The sequence below is a fragment of the Lissotriton helveticus genome, chromosome 5_1 (genome assembly GCF_964261635.1).
Source record: "Lissotriton helveticus chromosome 5_1, aLisHel1.1, whole genome shotgun sequence".
Classification (NCBI taxonomy): domain Eukaryota; kingdom Metazoa; phylum Chordata; class Amphibia; order Caudata; family Salamandridae; genus Lissotriton; species Lissotriton helveticus.
The window spans coordinates 57,025,558-57,043,891 of NC_136065.1; the positions used below are offsets into that span (position 1 = coordinate 57,025,558).

The following is an 18,334-nucleotide window of genomic DNA, read 5'->3' on the forward strand; positions in this document are numbered from 1 at the left end:
AAAACGGCGCGCGAACGGGTCTAGCAAGCAACTACGCATGTCCGCGGAGCTAGGCGTAGGTCGCGGAGTGCAAGTGCGTCTTCGCGTAGCTCCGCGGAGTGCGGCTCCGCGAACTACGCCCAGGGTTAGGCGTCACAGTCCGGAGAGGGATGGCTTCGGGATAGCGGGTGGCATGGTCCACCAGGACGAGGATAAACCGGTGTCCTTGGGAGGTGCGGGGCTCCAGAGGCCCCACAATGTCGATTCCCACCGCTCGAATGGGGTGTTGACGACTGGGAAGGGTTGGAGGGGGACCTTGTGCTTCCCTCCACTCTTCCCGCTGGCTTGGCAGGTGGGGCAATTCCGGCAGTGATTGTTCACATCATTTTTCATTTTTGGCCAGTAGAAATGGGTCACCAGGCGGCTGTATGTTTTGTCCAGCCCCAGGTGCCCGGCGAGGGGCACATCGTGTGCCAGGTTCGGGAGGAAGTCTCTGAATAGGAGGGGGACCATCAGCACCCGGCCGGCCCCCAGTTCGGCAACCTTTTGCTCGCTGTAGAGGAGATCGTGGTCCCAATAGACCCAGTGGGACCCCGAGGGGCCTCCGGTGGCTTGAGTGGCGGCTTGCTGTCGGATTCCCTCGAGGGAGGGACAGGTTTTCTGTTCTTGCCGGAACTGTTCCCGTGTGGGGCCACCTTCTTGGCGCCATTGGGCTAGTTCCGGGAGGTGGCCAAGCTCAGCAATTTCTTCACTGCTGGGCCCCAGGGGTTCGGGCTCTGGGTCGGTGTCTTCGGATACAGCGGGCGGCAGAGGTGCGGGCCACTCGGGGTCTTCAGTCGGGGTGGCTTTCGTCGGAGTGGTGGCCCGGGCGGCCCGGGCGGCCATGGATCGGGTGGTCGCGCAGACCCACTCGGGAAGGCCTAGCATCCCCAGATGCTCTCTCCGCTCGACGCCGGCCCAGGGGGAACTTTCTAGGTCGTTCCCAAGGAGGCAGTCTACGGGGGCATCGTCCCGGACGGTCACTTTCAGCATGCCCGACACCCCTCCCCACTCGAAGGGGATGCGGGCCATCTGGCACAGGCTCTCGGAATTGTCCGCCGACCGTACTGGGCACAGCACATTGGGAAGGATTTGGTCGGGGGTCACCAAGTGGCAGCGGACGGCCGTCACGCTGGCTCCTGTGTCGCGCAGCGGACGAGCGCAGCAGGAGCGTCGAATGAGCGCCAAAGGTGCGCCAAAGGTAAGCCCGTCTGCGCCCGTCCGCGCCTGGCCCGCGCCCAGCGCCAGGACCCCTGGCCCTCCCCACCGAGGCAAGACGACCCGATGACCTACGACGCCGCCACTCTCAACGCACTCAATGCCGGCCGGACCCACGCCTGCTGCCGAGCCACCCCGAGACGCACCCACGGACCCTTCACCTGCTGCACCTGCAAGTTCACCCGCCTCCGAACCCGCCCCGCACCCGCCAAGACAAACACCAGCAGCAACCACCTCAAGTGCATCCTGATCAACACCCGCTCCATCCACAGACACGCCGTGGAACTCTGGAACCTTCTCGACGCTACATCACCGGACGTCGCCTTCCTCACGGAAACCTGGATGAACGCCTCCTCTGCACCCGACATCGCCATCGCCATCCCGGACGGGTACAAGATCATCAGGAGGGACCGCATCAACCAGACCGGAGGTGGCATCGCCATCGTCCACAGGAACACCATCCGCATCACGACCGACGCCAACGACTCCTTCGCCGCAGCCGAACATCTCCACTTCCAGATTCACACCGACCCTAAGACGACCCTCAGAGGCACCCTCGTCTACAGACCCCCGGGACCACGCACACAATTCAGTGAAGACATCACAGACTTCATCAGCCCGCACACCCTCCTCTCCACTGACTACATCCTCCTCGGGGACCTCAACTTCCACCTGGGGGGTTTACGCAGACAGCGCAGACGACAGTAGCGCAGAAAGCAAGCTTACCAGCACCTTGCCAGCACGCCAGCACGCAGCTCCAGCCCCTGGGTGGGGAACGCTGTAGGTCTCGCCGCCATTTGTCTTCCACCGCGGCTGAAGACTACAGCTCCCAGCGGGCTTTGCGAGAACTTCCGTTTTCCCGCTGTCTTGGCGCCCGGAGACGGCCCGGGCAGAGGGCGGGCCGTCTAAGGCCGTCCAAGGACGACCAGGGACGGGACGGGCCACATCCCTTTCACCATGGGTAAGCGCAAACTGGCAACAACGGCGCCTGGTGAAGTAAAAGCCAAGGTGCCAAAGTACACGACCAGCATTATTACGTACTTAACAACTAAGGTGGGGGAGCTATCAACGCAGATTGCAGAGTCAGAGCGTGAGTTGGGTCTTGCTACCAGCCCTGGGGCAGTTAACATATCTAGTGCGTCTGTCATAAACTGCATTCCGTTGGAACCTAGGGTCATTATTGATTCCTGCAGACCCACCCTGCCACAATCCCCCACAATTCTTCCTTTACCGGTTTTGCCCGAAACAGTGATACCATCTTTACCTACGACCCCGGGGGTTGCATGTGAGTCTGCTTTAAATCAGCCTGGGCCTTTACAGCCAATTTACGTAACTGAGGAGGGCATCGCGTCTTTACTGGAAAAACTGTTTACAGAAAGACTGGAAGCCGCATTAATCCAGATTGCTTCTGACATCACTGAGACTCTGAAGGATTGTGTCAAGACTCTTGTGGCAAAATGTGAGCGCATCAATGATGCTCTTGATAGGCAGGCCCCCTCTTCTCTTACACCTATGGCACCATGTCCTTCAATTGTCCAGGTTCCTGCCCCTAATGTCTGGGGTCCTTCCATAAATAGATCGACTGTTACTTCTAATGTGGTCACTGATAACCCTGTTCAAAAAAAAGGGAAAGTGGAGGAGGGGATATATATTCCCATGACGGAGGCGGTTCCCAGTGTAAATACCTCAGTAAGGCCTAGAGACCAGCGGGGGTCTGTGACGAGAAGGGTACCCCCAGTAAATCTACCTCCGGATGCAACACCTTTTGTAGCAATTCTGGTTAACGTGCCTAAACTCGCAGATGGGGTGGTGGAACATCAGGACACTCTTTTTAGGCATGTTAAAAAATGGTGTAATGCTAATTGCACGGGAGAGAGTAACATCGCAGACAATATTGTAACAAGTAGAAGGGTCAACTGGGTGGGCACAAGTAAGAAAAATGTAGAAGGAGATTGTGTAATTGTTAATTTTAAATCTAGAAGTGTCACTAGCCGCCTCTTCTGGGATGGTTCTCCTTTGGACCCTGTAGGAACAGGTGTCCGAGCGATGCCCCTTGGCTTTTTCTACCCTCGAGCCTATAGGCCAGGCGATAGTGAAAACAATGAGTCGCATTTTGCCAAAAATACCTGGGCGGATGACAAACTTATCTCGCCTATGTGTGGTAATGACTGGGTGACAAAGCCACCCAAGGGCAGTAGCCTAGTTAATTCTGTAAGGATCAGTCCTTCAAATGACTTATTGTTGTCAAATAGGTTCACGGCTCTAGCCGATCGAATAGATATTGAATGACTAGAGCCTGAGCATGATAACCTGACTGTTCCATGCCTAGTTAATGCAGAGGCCACCACATTAGATGTTATGGTTAATACTGCTATAAACGACCCTCTAGAACTGGATCGGGGGCACATCAGGTTATTATCATGGAATATCGCGGGCCTACGGGCCAAACAGGACGATCCGATTTGGCTACAACAAGTGAAGGAACACGATATAGTTGCCTTACAAGAAACTTGGTCAAAAGAAAAGGGATTCTGGGTAGACGGCTATATTTCATTCTTTGTCAATGCGCAGAGTTCCACGGCTGGAAGGGATAGAGGGGGACTGCTACTTCTAGTTTCAGTAAAATTAGCAGGGACAGTCAAAGAGATCCCCAGTTCCTCACACTTTTTCCAGCTGGTGGAAATTCTTTTGGCAGACAAGAATAAGCTTGTGTTTATAAATTGTTATAACTCCATGCAGGGGGGACCCCCTAATTTTGTTCTAGAAGGTTTATCCTCTTTTTTAAATAATTACATGTCAAAACAAACCACTTTTGTTCAGTTAATTATGAGGGGAGATTTTAATGTTCATTTGTGTGAGTTACACTGCCAGATCATAGATGATACCGGTCCAGATCACACATCGTTGCCACATTTTGAACATACCCCGAAGGGTGTGGCAATGGAAAATCTGTTATCATCTAATGATCTATACGAACCAGGGTTCTCAGATTTAACAAACCGTGTGGTCACGTACAATGCAAGAGGGAGCGAATCGATTATCGATTACTTTTTTATGTCCCCGGGGCTTTTACGTCATGTATTGTTTTATAATGCAATTGTAAGCGGGTTTAGTGACCACAACCCGGTGTTGTTAGTTCTGGATGCTTTTTCTGGCTTGAGCAAAGGGGATTTGAGGGCTACCGCTGCGAGGGACGTAAAGAGTAGAGACCAGGGAAGGCGCCTCAAATGGTGTAAAGTTTGCCCTGAGGATTTTCATGCCCAAATTGAGCAAAAAATGGCAGTAGAAATTGAGAAATGTAGGGACGGAGAGAGGGAGGGGGAAGGAGGTAGTTAGTGCCTTCGAAGCTATTTGTGCCAGAGTAGAAAAGGAACTCATAGCTAAACCAAGGAGGGGTCCTGCTCCAGCCTTTGGGTGGTTTGATCGCTCCTGTTCCAAGGCACACTCGGCTTTGTTGAAAGCCCTTAAACAATCCCCTAGAGACAGGTCTTTGGTGGCACAGTTGAGAAAAAGATATGCTTTGGCGGTTAAGTCGCGAAAAAAGGCCATCAAAGATGAAGCATGGGATTCATTAATGGATTCTGTAACCCTTAAACAAAGTTCCAAATTCTGGTCCATAATTAACAATCCTTTATTTGCTCAAACAAACAACACGGATCTTGAAATTAACATCCCTGAAGCTGAATGGATTAAACATTTTTCTAACATATATGGCTCAAATGAACCAGTTGAGGCATTTACAATGCCCGGCTCCCCAACTCCCCCTACTAAGTTAAAATTTAGTAAACCTGAAGTAGAACTGGCAATTTTAGGTTCTGCTGCTAATAAAGCTCCCGGCCCAGACGGGGTACCTTTGGACCTATACAAACTCAATCCTGAGATGTGGGCTGAGATCTTAGCCAATGTCTTTAACTGTGTGTATGAGGGGGGTTTGCCAAAAACCTGGGCATGTTCAATTATAGTACCCATTTTTAAAAAGGGCCTAAGAAGTGACCCCAAGTGTTTTCGTCCAATTTCCTTATTGGATTCCTCTATGAAGATTCTGGGCAAAGTTTTGTTAGCAAGAATTAACAGCTGGTCTCTAGACAACGATATTTTATCAGATGCCCAGTATGGGTTTCGTGCTGGTAGAGGAACAGAGGACCAATGCTTAAATCTTCATTTGTTAATATCGAAATACACTACTGCAAAAAAAGGGTCAATTTTTGTAGCATTTATGGACCTGTCCACGGCCTTTGATTTGGTAAATAGAGCTCGGCTGTGGACCATGTTGTTAAAATTGGGACTTGATCCTCCACTTGTATACTTTTTGGCAGAACTCCACAAGGATTTAAAAGCTTCTATTAGAATGGATCATGATGGAAATCGTACAGCTTGGTTCAAATCAAGTAGGGGCGTGCGGCAGGGCTGCATTCTTGCACCCATGCTGTTCACTCTATATATAAATTCCTTAGAGAAGACTCTTTTAACTGCTACCTTGGACACTCCGCGTGCAGGGGATACACGCATCCCTGATCTCCTGTACACGGATGACGCAGCTCTGATAGCTCGGACCCATTTAGGTTTGCAAAGACTTTTAAATGCTTTTAATGATTTTATGTTTTCACTTGACTTAGTGAGAAATAACTCCAAATCTCACGTCATGGCTTTTGGGGCCGCCAAAAATAATACAAAGCAGTTCTATTGCAATGGTGACGTGATCACAAATGTCAAAATTTGTACTTACCTGGGTGTAATTTTTGACGCCAAAGGAAGCTGGGCTCCTCAAATTACAGCTAAAACCAAAGCAGTTAGGAGCTCGGCCAATGCTATTTTAAGTTTTTCGAGGAGACTGGGTGGGAAGCCAACTGGTGCTTTATTAAACTTGCACAGGGCAAAATCGGTGGCTATAGCCAGGTATGGTTCAGGTCTGTGGGGTTATGTGAATGGCGAAGCTATCCAAAGGGAAGAAAATAAGTTCCTTCGTTCCATATTAGGGCTTCCCCAATCAACAGCCTTGTTTTCAGTTCACCAGGAACTTGGTTTAGGGTATATCACTGATACCCTCTTAATGGCTCCTATTTTGTTATGGATTAGGACGTGGGCCAATAACAATCTAGGTTTGAACCATAAAATACTGGCCGACTGTTTAAAATTGGATAACTCAAAAAAAATAGCCTGGCTATCATACATTCAAAAGTGCTCTTTGGACCTTGGTCGACCAGAGATTTTCTCTGCCCCCCATGGTCTAAGGAAATCTGATTTAGATTGGGTTAAGCTCAACTTCTCCAAATTGAAATTTATGGAGAGGGAGGAATGCCAACTTACTAAACCCACGATCAGAGCCCATTTCCTGACCATCACCTGCTTTACTATACAACCGTACCTTGCCATTGTTAACATCCCTTTTCACAGGTGGCTTCTGGTTAAATTTCGGTTTAACCAGATTTACATGGTCCTTTGTGATAGTCAAGGCTGGTACAAGGAGGAGGATGCTCCTGTTTGTAGTTGCGACAATTTCTCAACGCATGATAATATGCACCTTATGTTATTCTGTCCTTTTTTTATTGTGCCCAGACAAAAATACCTGATACCCTTACTGAAGGACAAAGCCTTCCATCAGGCAAAACCCGCCCTCCTGTATCTCCAATTGTTGGATTCAGCTTTGGTCATGTTTAGCGTGGCCAATTATCTTGTTGCTGCTGTTAGGATCAGGAGGAGACGACTTAAAACGTAACACAAGGGTTTTGCTCGAAAGGTGGAAATGGAAAATGTTTTTTGTACCTGTAATTTTTTAGCTAAATATTTATTCCTCTATAGCTGTTTTCTTTTAAAATGTGAATATATAAATTATGATTGATGTTTTTAAATTGTGTATATATAAATTTCTACTGATGTGTGTAATCTCTAAAAATAATCGCTAAATGAATATGTACTGTCCCTTTCCCTTTGATTGTAGAATGCTTTTATGATTTTTAACTGAATCGAATAAAGTGGTTTTTGACTTGACTTGACTTGACCTGGAGAACAACAAGGACCGCAACACCACCGCCCTGCTGGAAAACCTCGCCAACCTCGGACTCAAGCAACTGGTCAACACCCCCACCCACTACGCCGGCCACACGCTTGATCCCGTCTTCTCTTCCAGCAAGTACATCACCTTCAGCCACGCCACCGGACTCCACTGGACCGACCACATCTGCGTCCACTTCAGCTTCAAAAGATCCACAACCCACCACCACCCGCAACAGGTACCTCACAGGAATTGGAGCAAGATCACCGCAGACCAGCTCACCACCTCCCTCAGCCAGAGCCCACCCACCAACACAACGGACCCCAACGAAGCAGCAGGTTCACCGACGACCTCAAGGACTCCAAGAAGACCTGCCGCACCCTCGAGAAAGCCTGGCTCCTCGACCGGACCACCGACAACATGACCGCCCTCAAACACGCTACCCGCAAGCACCACCAGCTCATCCACACCACCAAGAAGAAATTCCTGAAGGAACGACTGGACAACAACGCCCACGACAGCAAAGAGCTCTTCACTATCATCAAGGAGTTCTCCAACCCCAGCACCGGCACCAACGGCATCACTCCGTCACAAGACCTCTGCGACTCCCTCGCCTCGTTCTTCCACCGCAAGATCGCTGACATCCACAACAGCTTCGGCGCCCGACCCACGCACCCAACCGTCGAACCAACGCCCCCCACCGCCACCCTTCGCACCTGGACCACGGTGACCACCGAAGACACAGCCCGCACGATGAACACCATCCACTCCGGATCACCGACCGACCCCTGCCCACACCACGTCTTCAACAAGGCCGACTCCACCATCGCACCCCAACTCCGGAACATCATCAACGCCTCCTTCAACACCGCCACCTTCCCTTCCCGACGACATCCGGACCCTGCTCGACAAGGGGGAAACAGTGGCCCTCATCCTCCTGGACCTCTCCGCTGTGTTCGACACGGTCTGCCACCGCACCCTAGTCCAGCGCCTCAGCAACATCGGTATCCAAGAGAAGGCACTGGAGTGGATCATCTCGTTCCTCGCCGGAAGAACACAAAGTGTCCGCCTCCCCCCGTTTCGCTCCGAGGCCACCGAAGTCATCTACGGCGTCCCGCAAGGATCTTCACTCAGCCCCATCCTCTTCAACATCTACATGAAACCTATCGCAGCCATCGCACGCCAGCACAACCTCAACATCATCTCTTATGTCGACGACACCCAGCTGAACCTCTCCCTCACCAGAGACCCCGACACCGCCAGAACCTGCCTACACGAAGGGATGAAAGACGTCGCCGAGTGGATGAAGGACAGCCGCCTGAAACTGAACTCGGACAAGACGGAAGTCCTCATCCTGGGATCTTCGCCCTCCGCCTGGGATGACTCCTGGTGGCCCCCAGCCCTGGGCACCGCACCCAAGCCAACCGACCACGCACGCAACCTGGGCTTCATCCTGGACTCCTCCCTCTCGATGACCAGACAAGTCAACGCCGTCTCCTCATCGTGCTTCAACACCCTGCGTATGCTTCGCAAGATCTTCCGCTGGATCCCGACCGAGACCAGGAAGACTGTCACCCAGGCACTCGTCACCAGCCGACTGGACTACGGAAACACCCTCTACGCCGGAACCACAGCCAAGCTACAGAAAAGACTCCAGCGCATCCAGAACGCCTCCGCCCGACTCATCCTGGATGTCCCCCGACGCAGCCACATCTCCAGCCACCTGAGGAACCTGCACTGGCTCCACGTCGACAAGAGGATCACGTTCCGGCTCCTCACCCACGCACACAAGTCTCTCCACGACCTGGGCCCCAAGTACCTCAACGACCGCCTGACCTTCTACACACCCACCCGCCAGCTACGGTCCACCAGCCTCGCCCTCGCAGCCGTACCACGCATCCGTAGAGCCACCGCCGGAGGAAGATCCTTCTCTTACCTGGCTGCCAAGACTTGGAACTCCCTCCCCATCCACCTTCGGCTGACCCAGGACCATCTCGCCTTCAGGAAACAACTCAACACCTGGCTGTTCGAGCAGTAGCATACCCCTCCCCCCAAGCGCCTTGAGACCCTCCCGGGTGAGTAGTGCGCTATACAAATGGCATGATTGATTGATTGATTGATTGGCGTAAGATAGCCCCTCAGGCCCGATGCCACAGGTGCCCTTGAGTGGGGCCTCCACTCAGCCTAAATCCAATGAATATCTGTGAGATAAGAGAGACTCAGGGGCCACTCATCACATTCTGTGAGGGGGGGTCACCATTTTGTGTTATGTCACTGATTCGGAGAGAGTCCAGGAGCCAGTGAACCCCATTCCCCTCAGTTCAGGTGTGTGCCGGATACAGTACTATGGTACCAACATACGGGGCATCCACACGGAGGTAATACGTGATTACTCGTGACAGAAAAAGCTCATGAATGAAGATCAGGACAGGATCACTAAACAAGCTTCACTTACCTGCGAAGCGCCGTGCTCGCCTCCAGTCTAAATAGGAAAATAAACCAAATTCAACTAAGAATAATGCAGAAACAATTTACCATAAATTTACAAAAATACAGGGACTGCGTTATTGAAATTCACAAATTCTTTCTTGAGTAACAAAGTAGACAAGATATCCTCGTCTTTCACTGACCTTTAAAAAAGGCAGAAAATAAGTGAGTTTGAAACCTCTGGATAATTTGAAAACTTAGAGAGCTAGATAGGTATTGCTTATTGTATCAAAATAGAAAATAGTTGTGTTTTTAAAGGCAACATTTGATTGACTGCTAGTGTGTATAGTCGTGCCATTGACCAGGTCTATGATTCTAGCAGGGTTTTGATGTGTCTGAAGCTACCATGAATAGGTTATTAAGGGTGTTTCCATAGCAGAAATGAGTTTTACATAGAAGAGAGCCAAGGTGATGGAGCAAGGTTATGCACGTAAAGCGGCTTGCTCGGACTCAGCCCTCTCGAAATAACTCGTAATACACTACCTAACATGTTTTGTCCTATTAATATTGCACCACACGACATTTCTAGTATCTAGGGGAAGCTTTTCAATGTGCTTTTACTAATAATAACCCGAGTGATCTAAAATGGCCGCCGCAACGCGGGATCTGTACTGCGCATGCGTCTGTCACACTCATGTGACATGACGTATTTTCACTGCTTGGTGGGAATTTTTTGCTTCTGCGCACTAGAGCTAAATATGGCTGCTATAAGTCTCGCATGCTAACCGCTTGCTTTGCTACTTTTACTAATTTGTTTGTTCTGCCTAAACAATAACATTGTAGTTAAAATAAAATAATGTGAATTGTGTAAAGATAAGTGGCATATAGAACATTCATTTATTCTTTGTTCTAAAAATGTTTCTTTTCAACTTTGCTACTAGCTCGTATTTGGGCCCAACATGTACTTCAGAACTCCATCATGAAAGAAACTGCGACTGCGCAGAGAAGCTCAAAATCCCTGAAGCACTGTCTTTGAAACCCAGCCAATTCCTGACTTGCTGGAAGATGTTCTTGGGAACTCTACCTCCTGACCCTTTGGAGAGGAAGCAGAGATATTACATTGTATTTATTATTGATACATTCACTGCTGGTTGGAATAAACGTGCATGGGAAAATAAAATGATGGGAGGGAACGCTAATTTGAATACTAAATGGAAGTTACCTCATATTAATATGGTGTGATGACCTCTCCTCGTCTTTTGACCAATAAATACGCAAACTCGCAAGATTGGGGGGTGGTACACTGCCCTGGAAAAAGGTATACCTAAAGTAGGCTTAGCTAGCTAGATTGTCCGACTTGTCCGAATAGCTGACCGGTCACTGACCCAAAGCACTCAATAGGGATCGAGAGCAGAGGTGCTGCGGAGTACTCTGTCAGAAGATTCGACAACCCAATCGGGGTTAATGGGAAGGAAATCGGTAACCCAGTAGGGGTTCCAAGGGAAAATGTTCGATAGCCCTATCAGAGTTCAACTGTTAGCTGCAGAGAGGGGTGTGACGCAGGCGTTGCACTTTAGCTGTGGGTGCCAGTTCTAACCTGAGTTGGTCCTATCCTGATCCAATTTGGTCCGTACCTGTCCTGATTTTGGTCTGCACCTGTTTTTCCTGCTTGCACCTCAACTATCGGGGTTCTGTCCTTTAATACAGCCCCTGGCCAAGGTTGGTCTTCACACCATTCTAGGTAAATATACATTTGTGTGGCATATGTTGTTGTATGTCATCCCTTTCTCTCCCCTTCCTATGTTTCAATGCCAAAACTAAGTTTTGTACCTTCTTTGCATTTCATTGCTCTTATTATCATTTTCTTAATCGAAAAGGCTATAGTTAATTGTGTATGGACTTTGAAATTTACAAATTTTCATAGATAAAGTGTTTAAATCTTTCCCGAGGTTGTGGTTATTTAAGGTAAATGCAATGTTATTAAAGCTACCTAATTGAACTAACTCCCTTGATCCCTTAGGACTCTAGGTACCAGAGACAAGGATTGATAAGTCAACGGTATAGGTCCTAGAAGATAAAACGTAAATATTGGTAGGGGCGTGAGAAAGGATCACCTGTTCAAAGTGTGTATGTTGTTTTATGGGCCCAGCTAATTTGGTAGCAGAATAGTGGTTAGGGTTTAGTTACGGTAGGTAGTTAGTTAGTTAGTTAGTTAAATTGCATTATTGATTTTGTATAGATTTTTATGTATTAACCAAAACCCGTTCGTATTGTCTTATGTTTGTCTGGAATCCCTGGGGGCAGAATAGTGGGTGCTAAATGGAAGCCACACTGTAAGTGAGGTCACTTGCCTAAGGAAGAAAGTGCTTGGTTAGGTAAAACCGGAAGCACTGATTAGGGATTTTCTGTATAAATGTGTGAATAAATGATAGCAAAGAGTTCGCTGATGAAACTTTGGTGTTATATCACCTAGAAAGGGTAATACTGAAGGAGTAGTAGGTTCTTCTGAGCTTGATTGACAGCAAAGGACTTCGCTGGTGAAACTTTGGCCTTATATCACTTACAAAGGGTAAGCCCGAGGGAGTAACATGTTCTCTAATGCTTGAATGAAGGGTAGGCGGAAGGGATCAGCTCGTAGTGTATGAAGAATAAGCGGAAGAGATTTACTCGCAGAGAATGCAAACTATCTTTTCTTTGAATTTAGTCACTTAGGCACAGTGGTGAATGTTTCTATGTTGTTAATTAAGGAATGTTGCATTTAAAAATGAAAAGAAAAAAATTCTCGTATTACCTTGAAAGAGGGTTATCAGTTGCGGAGCTGCGCTGACGTCACCTAGAGCCGCGCTGGTATCGGTTGAGACAGCAGGTGTGTAGCTGAGGTAATGATTGTAAAGGAGGGGTGAATGCAGGAGCATGAGAACTCGTCTCATGAGAACCACCACACTACTATTGGTTGAATTTATTTTGATTCTAAATCTCGATTGGTCATTGAAAAATAAGAAACGTGCTGGTATTCCTAAAGCATTTAGTAAACAACTGAGTGTCACCGCAAACTAAAAATTGTATTGGAGTCATATGTGGCATTTAGATCCAGGTTTCATAGGAAATCGACCTGATAGAAAATATCTAGGTTTTGCTAAAGAACAGATGATAAGAGGAAGACCACATATCATGTACGGAGATAAAAGAAAAATTTCGTTTTTCAAGAAAGTCAAACATTTCTTTAAGAAAGATGAAGTCATTAAAACCAGAGAAGGGATTATCATTCCACCACCGAATATGCCTGCATCATACATGATGGTCGAAAGGGGCTACCACACCTGTGAACAGGATGGAATACACTAAAGATGACAGAGTTTTGGCATTTCCAGAACATGGTACCTTTAATGGCAAGATTTTGTATAATTTAAGAACTCGCATGAATGAGTTAGATCCCAGACCCAGATTAACGCAGTATGAGACATTAGAGGAATGGGAGATTGATGCTTTTGGGCGAGATCGACCCAGAACTGACAGGAATTTGAGCAAGTTCTATCCAAAATTTCCTCGAGAAACCAGAGATAAGCTGATGAAACAATGGAGACAGTCCATGATAGTGGAAGGGTTGTATCCTGTATTTACTCACAAAAACCCGTCAGGAAGTAAATGTACAGAGAAAACACAGAACTTAATGACTTGTGTGACTCAGAAACTGATTATATGGAGGATTTGTTAATGAAAAAGTCACCGCCATATAATGAGGATCCAAGTGCAGTTAATCCTAGTGCTCTGTTCTTAAAACCACCTTTGGTTCCGCAAGTTGTACATGAAACCTCATTAGAGAAAGTGTTACAGGAAAAGGAACGAGAAGCATTGAATAAACAGCGAAGGGAGCTAATTCAGAAAATGTCCCAGTTCAATTCTAGTCCTGAAGCCCTAACAATTCCAGTAACTATTGGTCCAGTAGTTCCCTTGTACGGAGATAAGCAGACTGATCTTAAAGGTCCCGTACTGACTACACCTGTCGTGCAACCAAGAAAAGAGTCAGTAACCCCTTCCCTGTGGGGCTAATCTCCCCACTGTGCTGAGGGTAGTGGGGGCGTGCACAGCGCCCCGGTGCTCGTGACGAGCTGAGCTCGTCATGCAGCACGGTGGCGCTGTGCTCATCACAGCTCGGCCACCGTGGCTCATGATGAGTGAAGCTCATCATGAGCATGGGTTAATAGTAGACGATCAAGCAAGTGAATGTGAGTCAGTAATTTCCCTTATGGATTTACCTATAAGAGAACCCGAAAGTAGCATAGTCAGTAAAAGTACTCCCGGAAGCTCTAGAGAAGTGAGGATGGAAACGCCCTCGGAAACGAGAATTAGAGAGGTGGTCCCGAGAAATTTAAATGCCAAAGACACCGCCAAATGTATTGGATATATTTAAATTGAGGGTCGAATTAGAAAAATTGATTGCAGGAAATGTGGGTTTAGAAAGATTGAACATGTTCAGTGAAGATGAATTGTTGTTTATATGTCGGAGTATTACACGAAACACAAACATATTTCATGAGACATTAATGAATTTGGCTGCTGACATGGGAATTGACATTGGTAGATCTAAAGTGTTGCAAAAACCTTATTGAGCTGAATTTTCTGACAAAGATTTAGAAAATATGAATGTGTCAGGAAAAAAAATACAAATTAAAGAATTATTGCAAAATGGGGTGATTTAGAAAGATGGAAAGCTAGATGGGCAAAGAAAAAGGAAGAGGCCCAAGCGAAAAGCACTGCATCAGAATACTTATTAAAAGAGCCAGAAAAGGTAGAAAGATTGTGCCCAATGAGAGAAGTGCCAGGAGGAGGTTATGTGCATGTTCCATGGTCCCGACAGGATATTTTGTCATTCACAAATGACTTCCCGAAACTTAGAGAAAAACCCGTAGAGTGGTTCAGACAAGTCAAAAGATGGTAAAGGTCTCAAAAGTACTGTTAAAAGATTTAGATGGTTTATTTGATATTGTTGTTCCTGTAGATTTATCAGCAGAATGCAAAATTGCTGTAGATTGGCCTAATGATGAGTATCCTAGAGACCCAAAGACAGGAGCCCCATTAGATGAAGTGATGAGAAAATATAATCAAGTAATACTGTACTTGAAAGGGAAAGTTCCCTCAAAAGAAACTGATTGGACAAGAATAGACAGAACTACCCAGAATAAAGATGAATCGGTGCATGCATATTATGAACATCTATTACAGGTATTTAAACAGTACAGTGGATTAGAAAACATTGATACGAAAGACATGACACATTTTATTTATCGTTTCATGTTAGGTTTAAGGCCAGAAATCTCACAAATGATTAAAGATCATAAGATATGCTGGCAAGCCAAACTTATAGACGAGATTTTACAATATGCAAAATATTGTGGAGACAAAATTGACAATAAACGAAAGAATTTAGAAGAAAAGGTAATGTGGGCACAAGTAAAATTAGCGGAGCAACAAGAACTCCTGTTAAGTAAATTGCAAAATAGTCAGAATCAAGGAGATGGAAATGGCGGCAAACCAAGAGGAAAATTTAACAGAGATGAGGCTAAAAAGAAGTTTCCCTGTCATGGGCGCGGAAAATCGGGGCATTAGAAGAACGAGTGTAAAGCTGTATTAAAAAATAACCCTGTCCAAAAGGACAATTTTATTTCGAAGACGCAGAATGGGGTGTCAAGTAAGTAACAGCAACAGGTAATACAAAACCAATTACCACTTGCAGCAATGCCAGATTCTGGGAGCAAAGGCAAGCACATTGTAGATACCACAAATTGGGAGGGAAGTGGTAGGAGATACGTAGCGACATCACAATTTCTTTTGAGTGACACGTTCTTTGATGAGAACACCTAATGACGGTGCCTGAGAGGGGAGGACGAGGAGTGTGTTCTTGGCGCATCCTTGCCGGTAGATCAGTCAGGTCCATACATTGAAGGGAAAGTTGAGGGAAATGATGTTACCTTTTTGTTGGACACTGGTGTTACCCTTTCTACTGTGAGAACAGCAGACGTTCCAAACCAAGCCCTCTCGGGAGAAGCGATCCAAGTAGTGGGCGTTTCTAATAAACAAATTAGTACCCCAGTTACAGAACCAATGGAAGTCAGAATAGGGAATTTTAAAGAAATGCACAAATTCGTTGTGTGTGATTCCAGTCCAGTGAACCTTTTAGGTAGGGATTTGCTATGTAAAATGAACTGTACAATCTTTTGCACCCCAAGTGGTGTTGAAATTCAGACTCCAGATGAAGATGGAGTTTATAAATGAATGTTATCCAAACAAGAAACTGAAAACAAAAGGATGACTGTAGAACATTTACTGAGAGAATTACAGCATACAGTAAATTCTGAAGAGTGGGATTTTACAGGAAAAGATGTAGGATTAATGGTAAATGTCGATCCAATAAAAGTGACAGTGAAAGAAGGTGCAGTTTACCCAAATATTCGACAGTACAAAATGAGCCCAGAAATACAAGCAGGTGTTATAGCAGAAATAAGGCATTTGGTCGAACAAGGCATTCTACGAGAAATCATGAGTAGTCCATGTAATTTGCCCATAATTGGTATAAAGAAACCGAGCGGAAAGTACAGGGTCGTACAGGACCTCCGCAAGGTAAATAAAATTGTTGTCCCATGTTGTCCAGTTGTGCCAAACCCTGCAGTGATTCTGTATCAGATGCCATGGAAAGCTGGATGGTTCACGGTGATTGATTTGTGTCATGCATTTTTCTCAATCCCGTTACATCCAGATATCCAATACCTTTTCCCGTTCAAATTCAATGACCATGTGTATGTTTGGACACGTGTCCCTCAGGGGTACACTGAGAGTCCTTCGATCTTTAATCAGATCTTGAAAAAGTGCCTTGAGTCCTTGGTGCTGCCTGGACAGTCTGTCCTGGTGCAGTATATAGACAAACTATTGGTGGCGTCTAAAACTCGAAATGACGGTGTCGTTGATACCATTGCATTACTGAATAATTTGGCTGAAGGTGGACATTGGTGTCTCCTATAAAGTTGCAAATCTGCACCACATCAGTGAAATATCTGGGACACCAGATAGAGAGAGGTGTCAGACGAGTTACTTCAGAAAGAATCAGAATAATCCAAAACATGAATCTTCCTCAAACACAGAAAAAAATCAGAATGTTTTTTGGAGTTGTGGGGTACTGCAGGCAATGGATTGTGGGATTTGCAGTCCTAGCAAAACCATTGATAGAAATGACAAAGAAAAGAGCGAAAGACCCAGTAGAATGGGATGACGAAAGCATGACTGCTTTCTTAAAATTACGAGAATGTCTGTGTTCAGCTCCAGCATTAGGAATGCTTGACTATTCAAAAGAATTTGCACTGTTCTGTGATGCACGTGACAGTTGTGCACTGTCTGTTCTGACACAGACCCATGGTTTAATGAGACGTCCTGTGGAATATTTTTCTGCTACTCTAGATCCAGTGGCATCTGCGTTGCCAAGATGTCTGAAAGTCAAGTCAAGTCAAGTCAATAAATTTATATAGCGCGCTACATACCCAGAGGGTCTCAAGGCGCTTGAATAAGGGTGGGGAATTACTTGTCAAATATCCACGTTTTAAGTTGCTTTCTGAATGCTAGGTGGTTCTGAGTAAGGCGAAGGTGAGTGGGAAGTGAGTTCCAGGTTTTAGCTGCCAGGTAGGAGAAGGATCTACCTCCCATGGTGGTTTTGTTGATGCGAGGTACAGAGGCAAGGGCTTGGTTGGAGGATCGTAGCTGGCGGGAAGGGGTGTAGAAGGACAGTCGTGTGTTGAGGCATTCGGGTCCAATTTCGTAGAGTGCTTTGTGTGCGTGGGTTAGGAGGCGGAAAGTAATCCTCTTATTGACGGGGAGCCAGTGGAGGTTTTTCAGGTGACCAGAGATGTGTTCTTTACGCGGGATGTCCAATATGAGCCTGGCTGAGGCGTTCTGGATGCGTTGGAGTTTTTTCTGGAGTTTGGCGGTGGTACCGGCGTAGAGGGTGTTTCCGTAGTCCAGTTGGCTCGTGACCAGAGTGTGGGTGACTGTTTTTCTAGTTTCGGTGGGGATCCAGCGAAATGTTTTTTTGAGCATGCGAAGAATGTTGAAGCAAGATGAAGAAACGGCGTTGACTTGTCTGTTCATCGAGAGTGATGAATCCAGGATGACGCCCAGGTTCCGTGCGTGGTCCGTTGGGATGGGTGCTTTTCCAAGGGCCTCTGGCCACCAAGAGTCATCCCAGGCGGAGGGGGAGGTGCCTAGGATGAGGACTTCTGTTTTGTCTGAGTTCAGTTTCAGACGGCTGTGCTGCATCCATTCGGCTACTTCTTTCATTCCTTCGTGTAAGTTGGTTTTGGCAGTGTTAGGGTCTCTGGTGAGTGATAGGATCAGTTGAGTGTCGTCGGCTTAGGAGATGATGTTGAGGTTGTGTTGGCGTGCGATGACCGCGAGGGGGCTCATGTATACGTTGAAGAGGGTGGGGCTGAGAGAAGATCCTTGTGGTACGCCGCAGATGACTTCAGTGGCCTCTGACTTGAATGGTGGAAGGCGGACTCTCTGGGTTCTTCCGGTGAGGAACAAGGTGATCCATTCCAGTGCTTTTCCCTGGATTCCGACGTTTCTGAGGCGTTGTAAAAGGGTGCTATGACAGACCGTGTCGAAGGCTGCGGAGAGGTCGAGGAGGATGAGGGC

General features: G+C 47.0%; 1 protein-coding gene across 1 annotated transcript in view; it reads right to left on the bottom strand.

Moving 5' to 3' along the window:
• LOC144752947 (butyrophilin subfamily 1 member A1-like) overlaps positions 1–18,334 on the bottom strand; it is a 455,251-nt gene that overhangs the window by 48,201 nt on the left and 388,716 nt on the right. Inside the window, exon 7 of the mRNA XM_078640757.1 lies at positions 9,684–9,710. Coding sequence (XP_078496883.1) covers positions 9,684–9,710 — 27 coding nt within the window. The remainder of the gene's footprint in view (positions 1–9,683; positions 9,711–18,334) is intronic.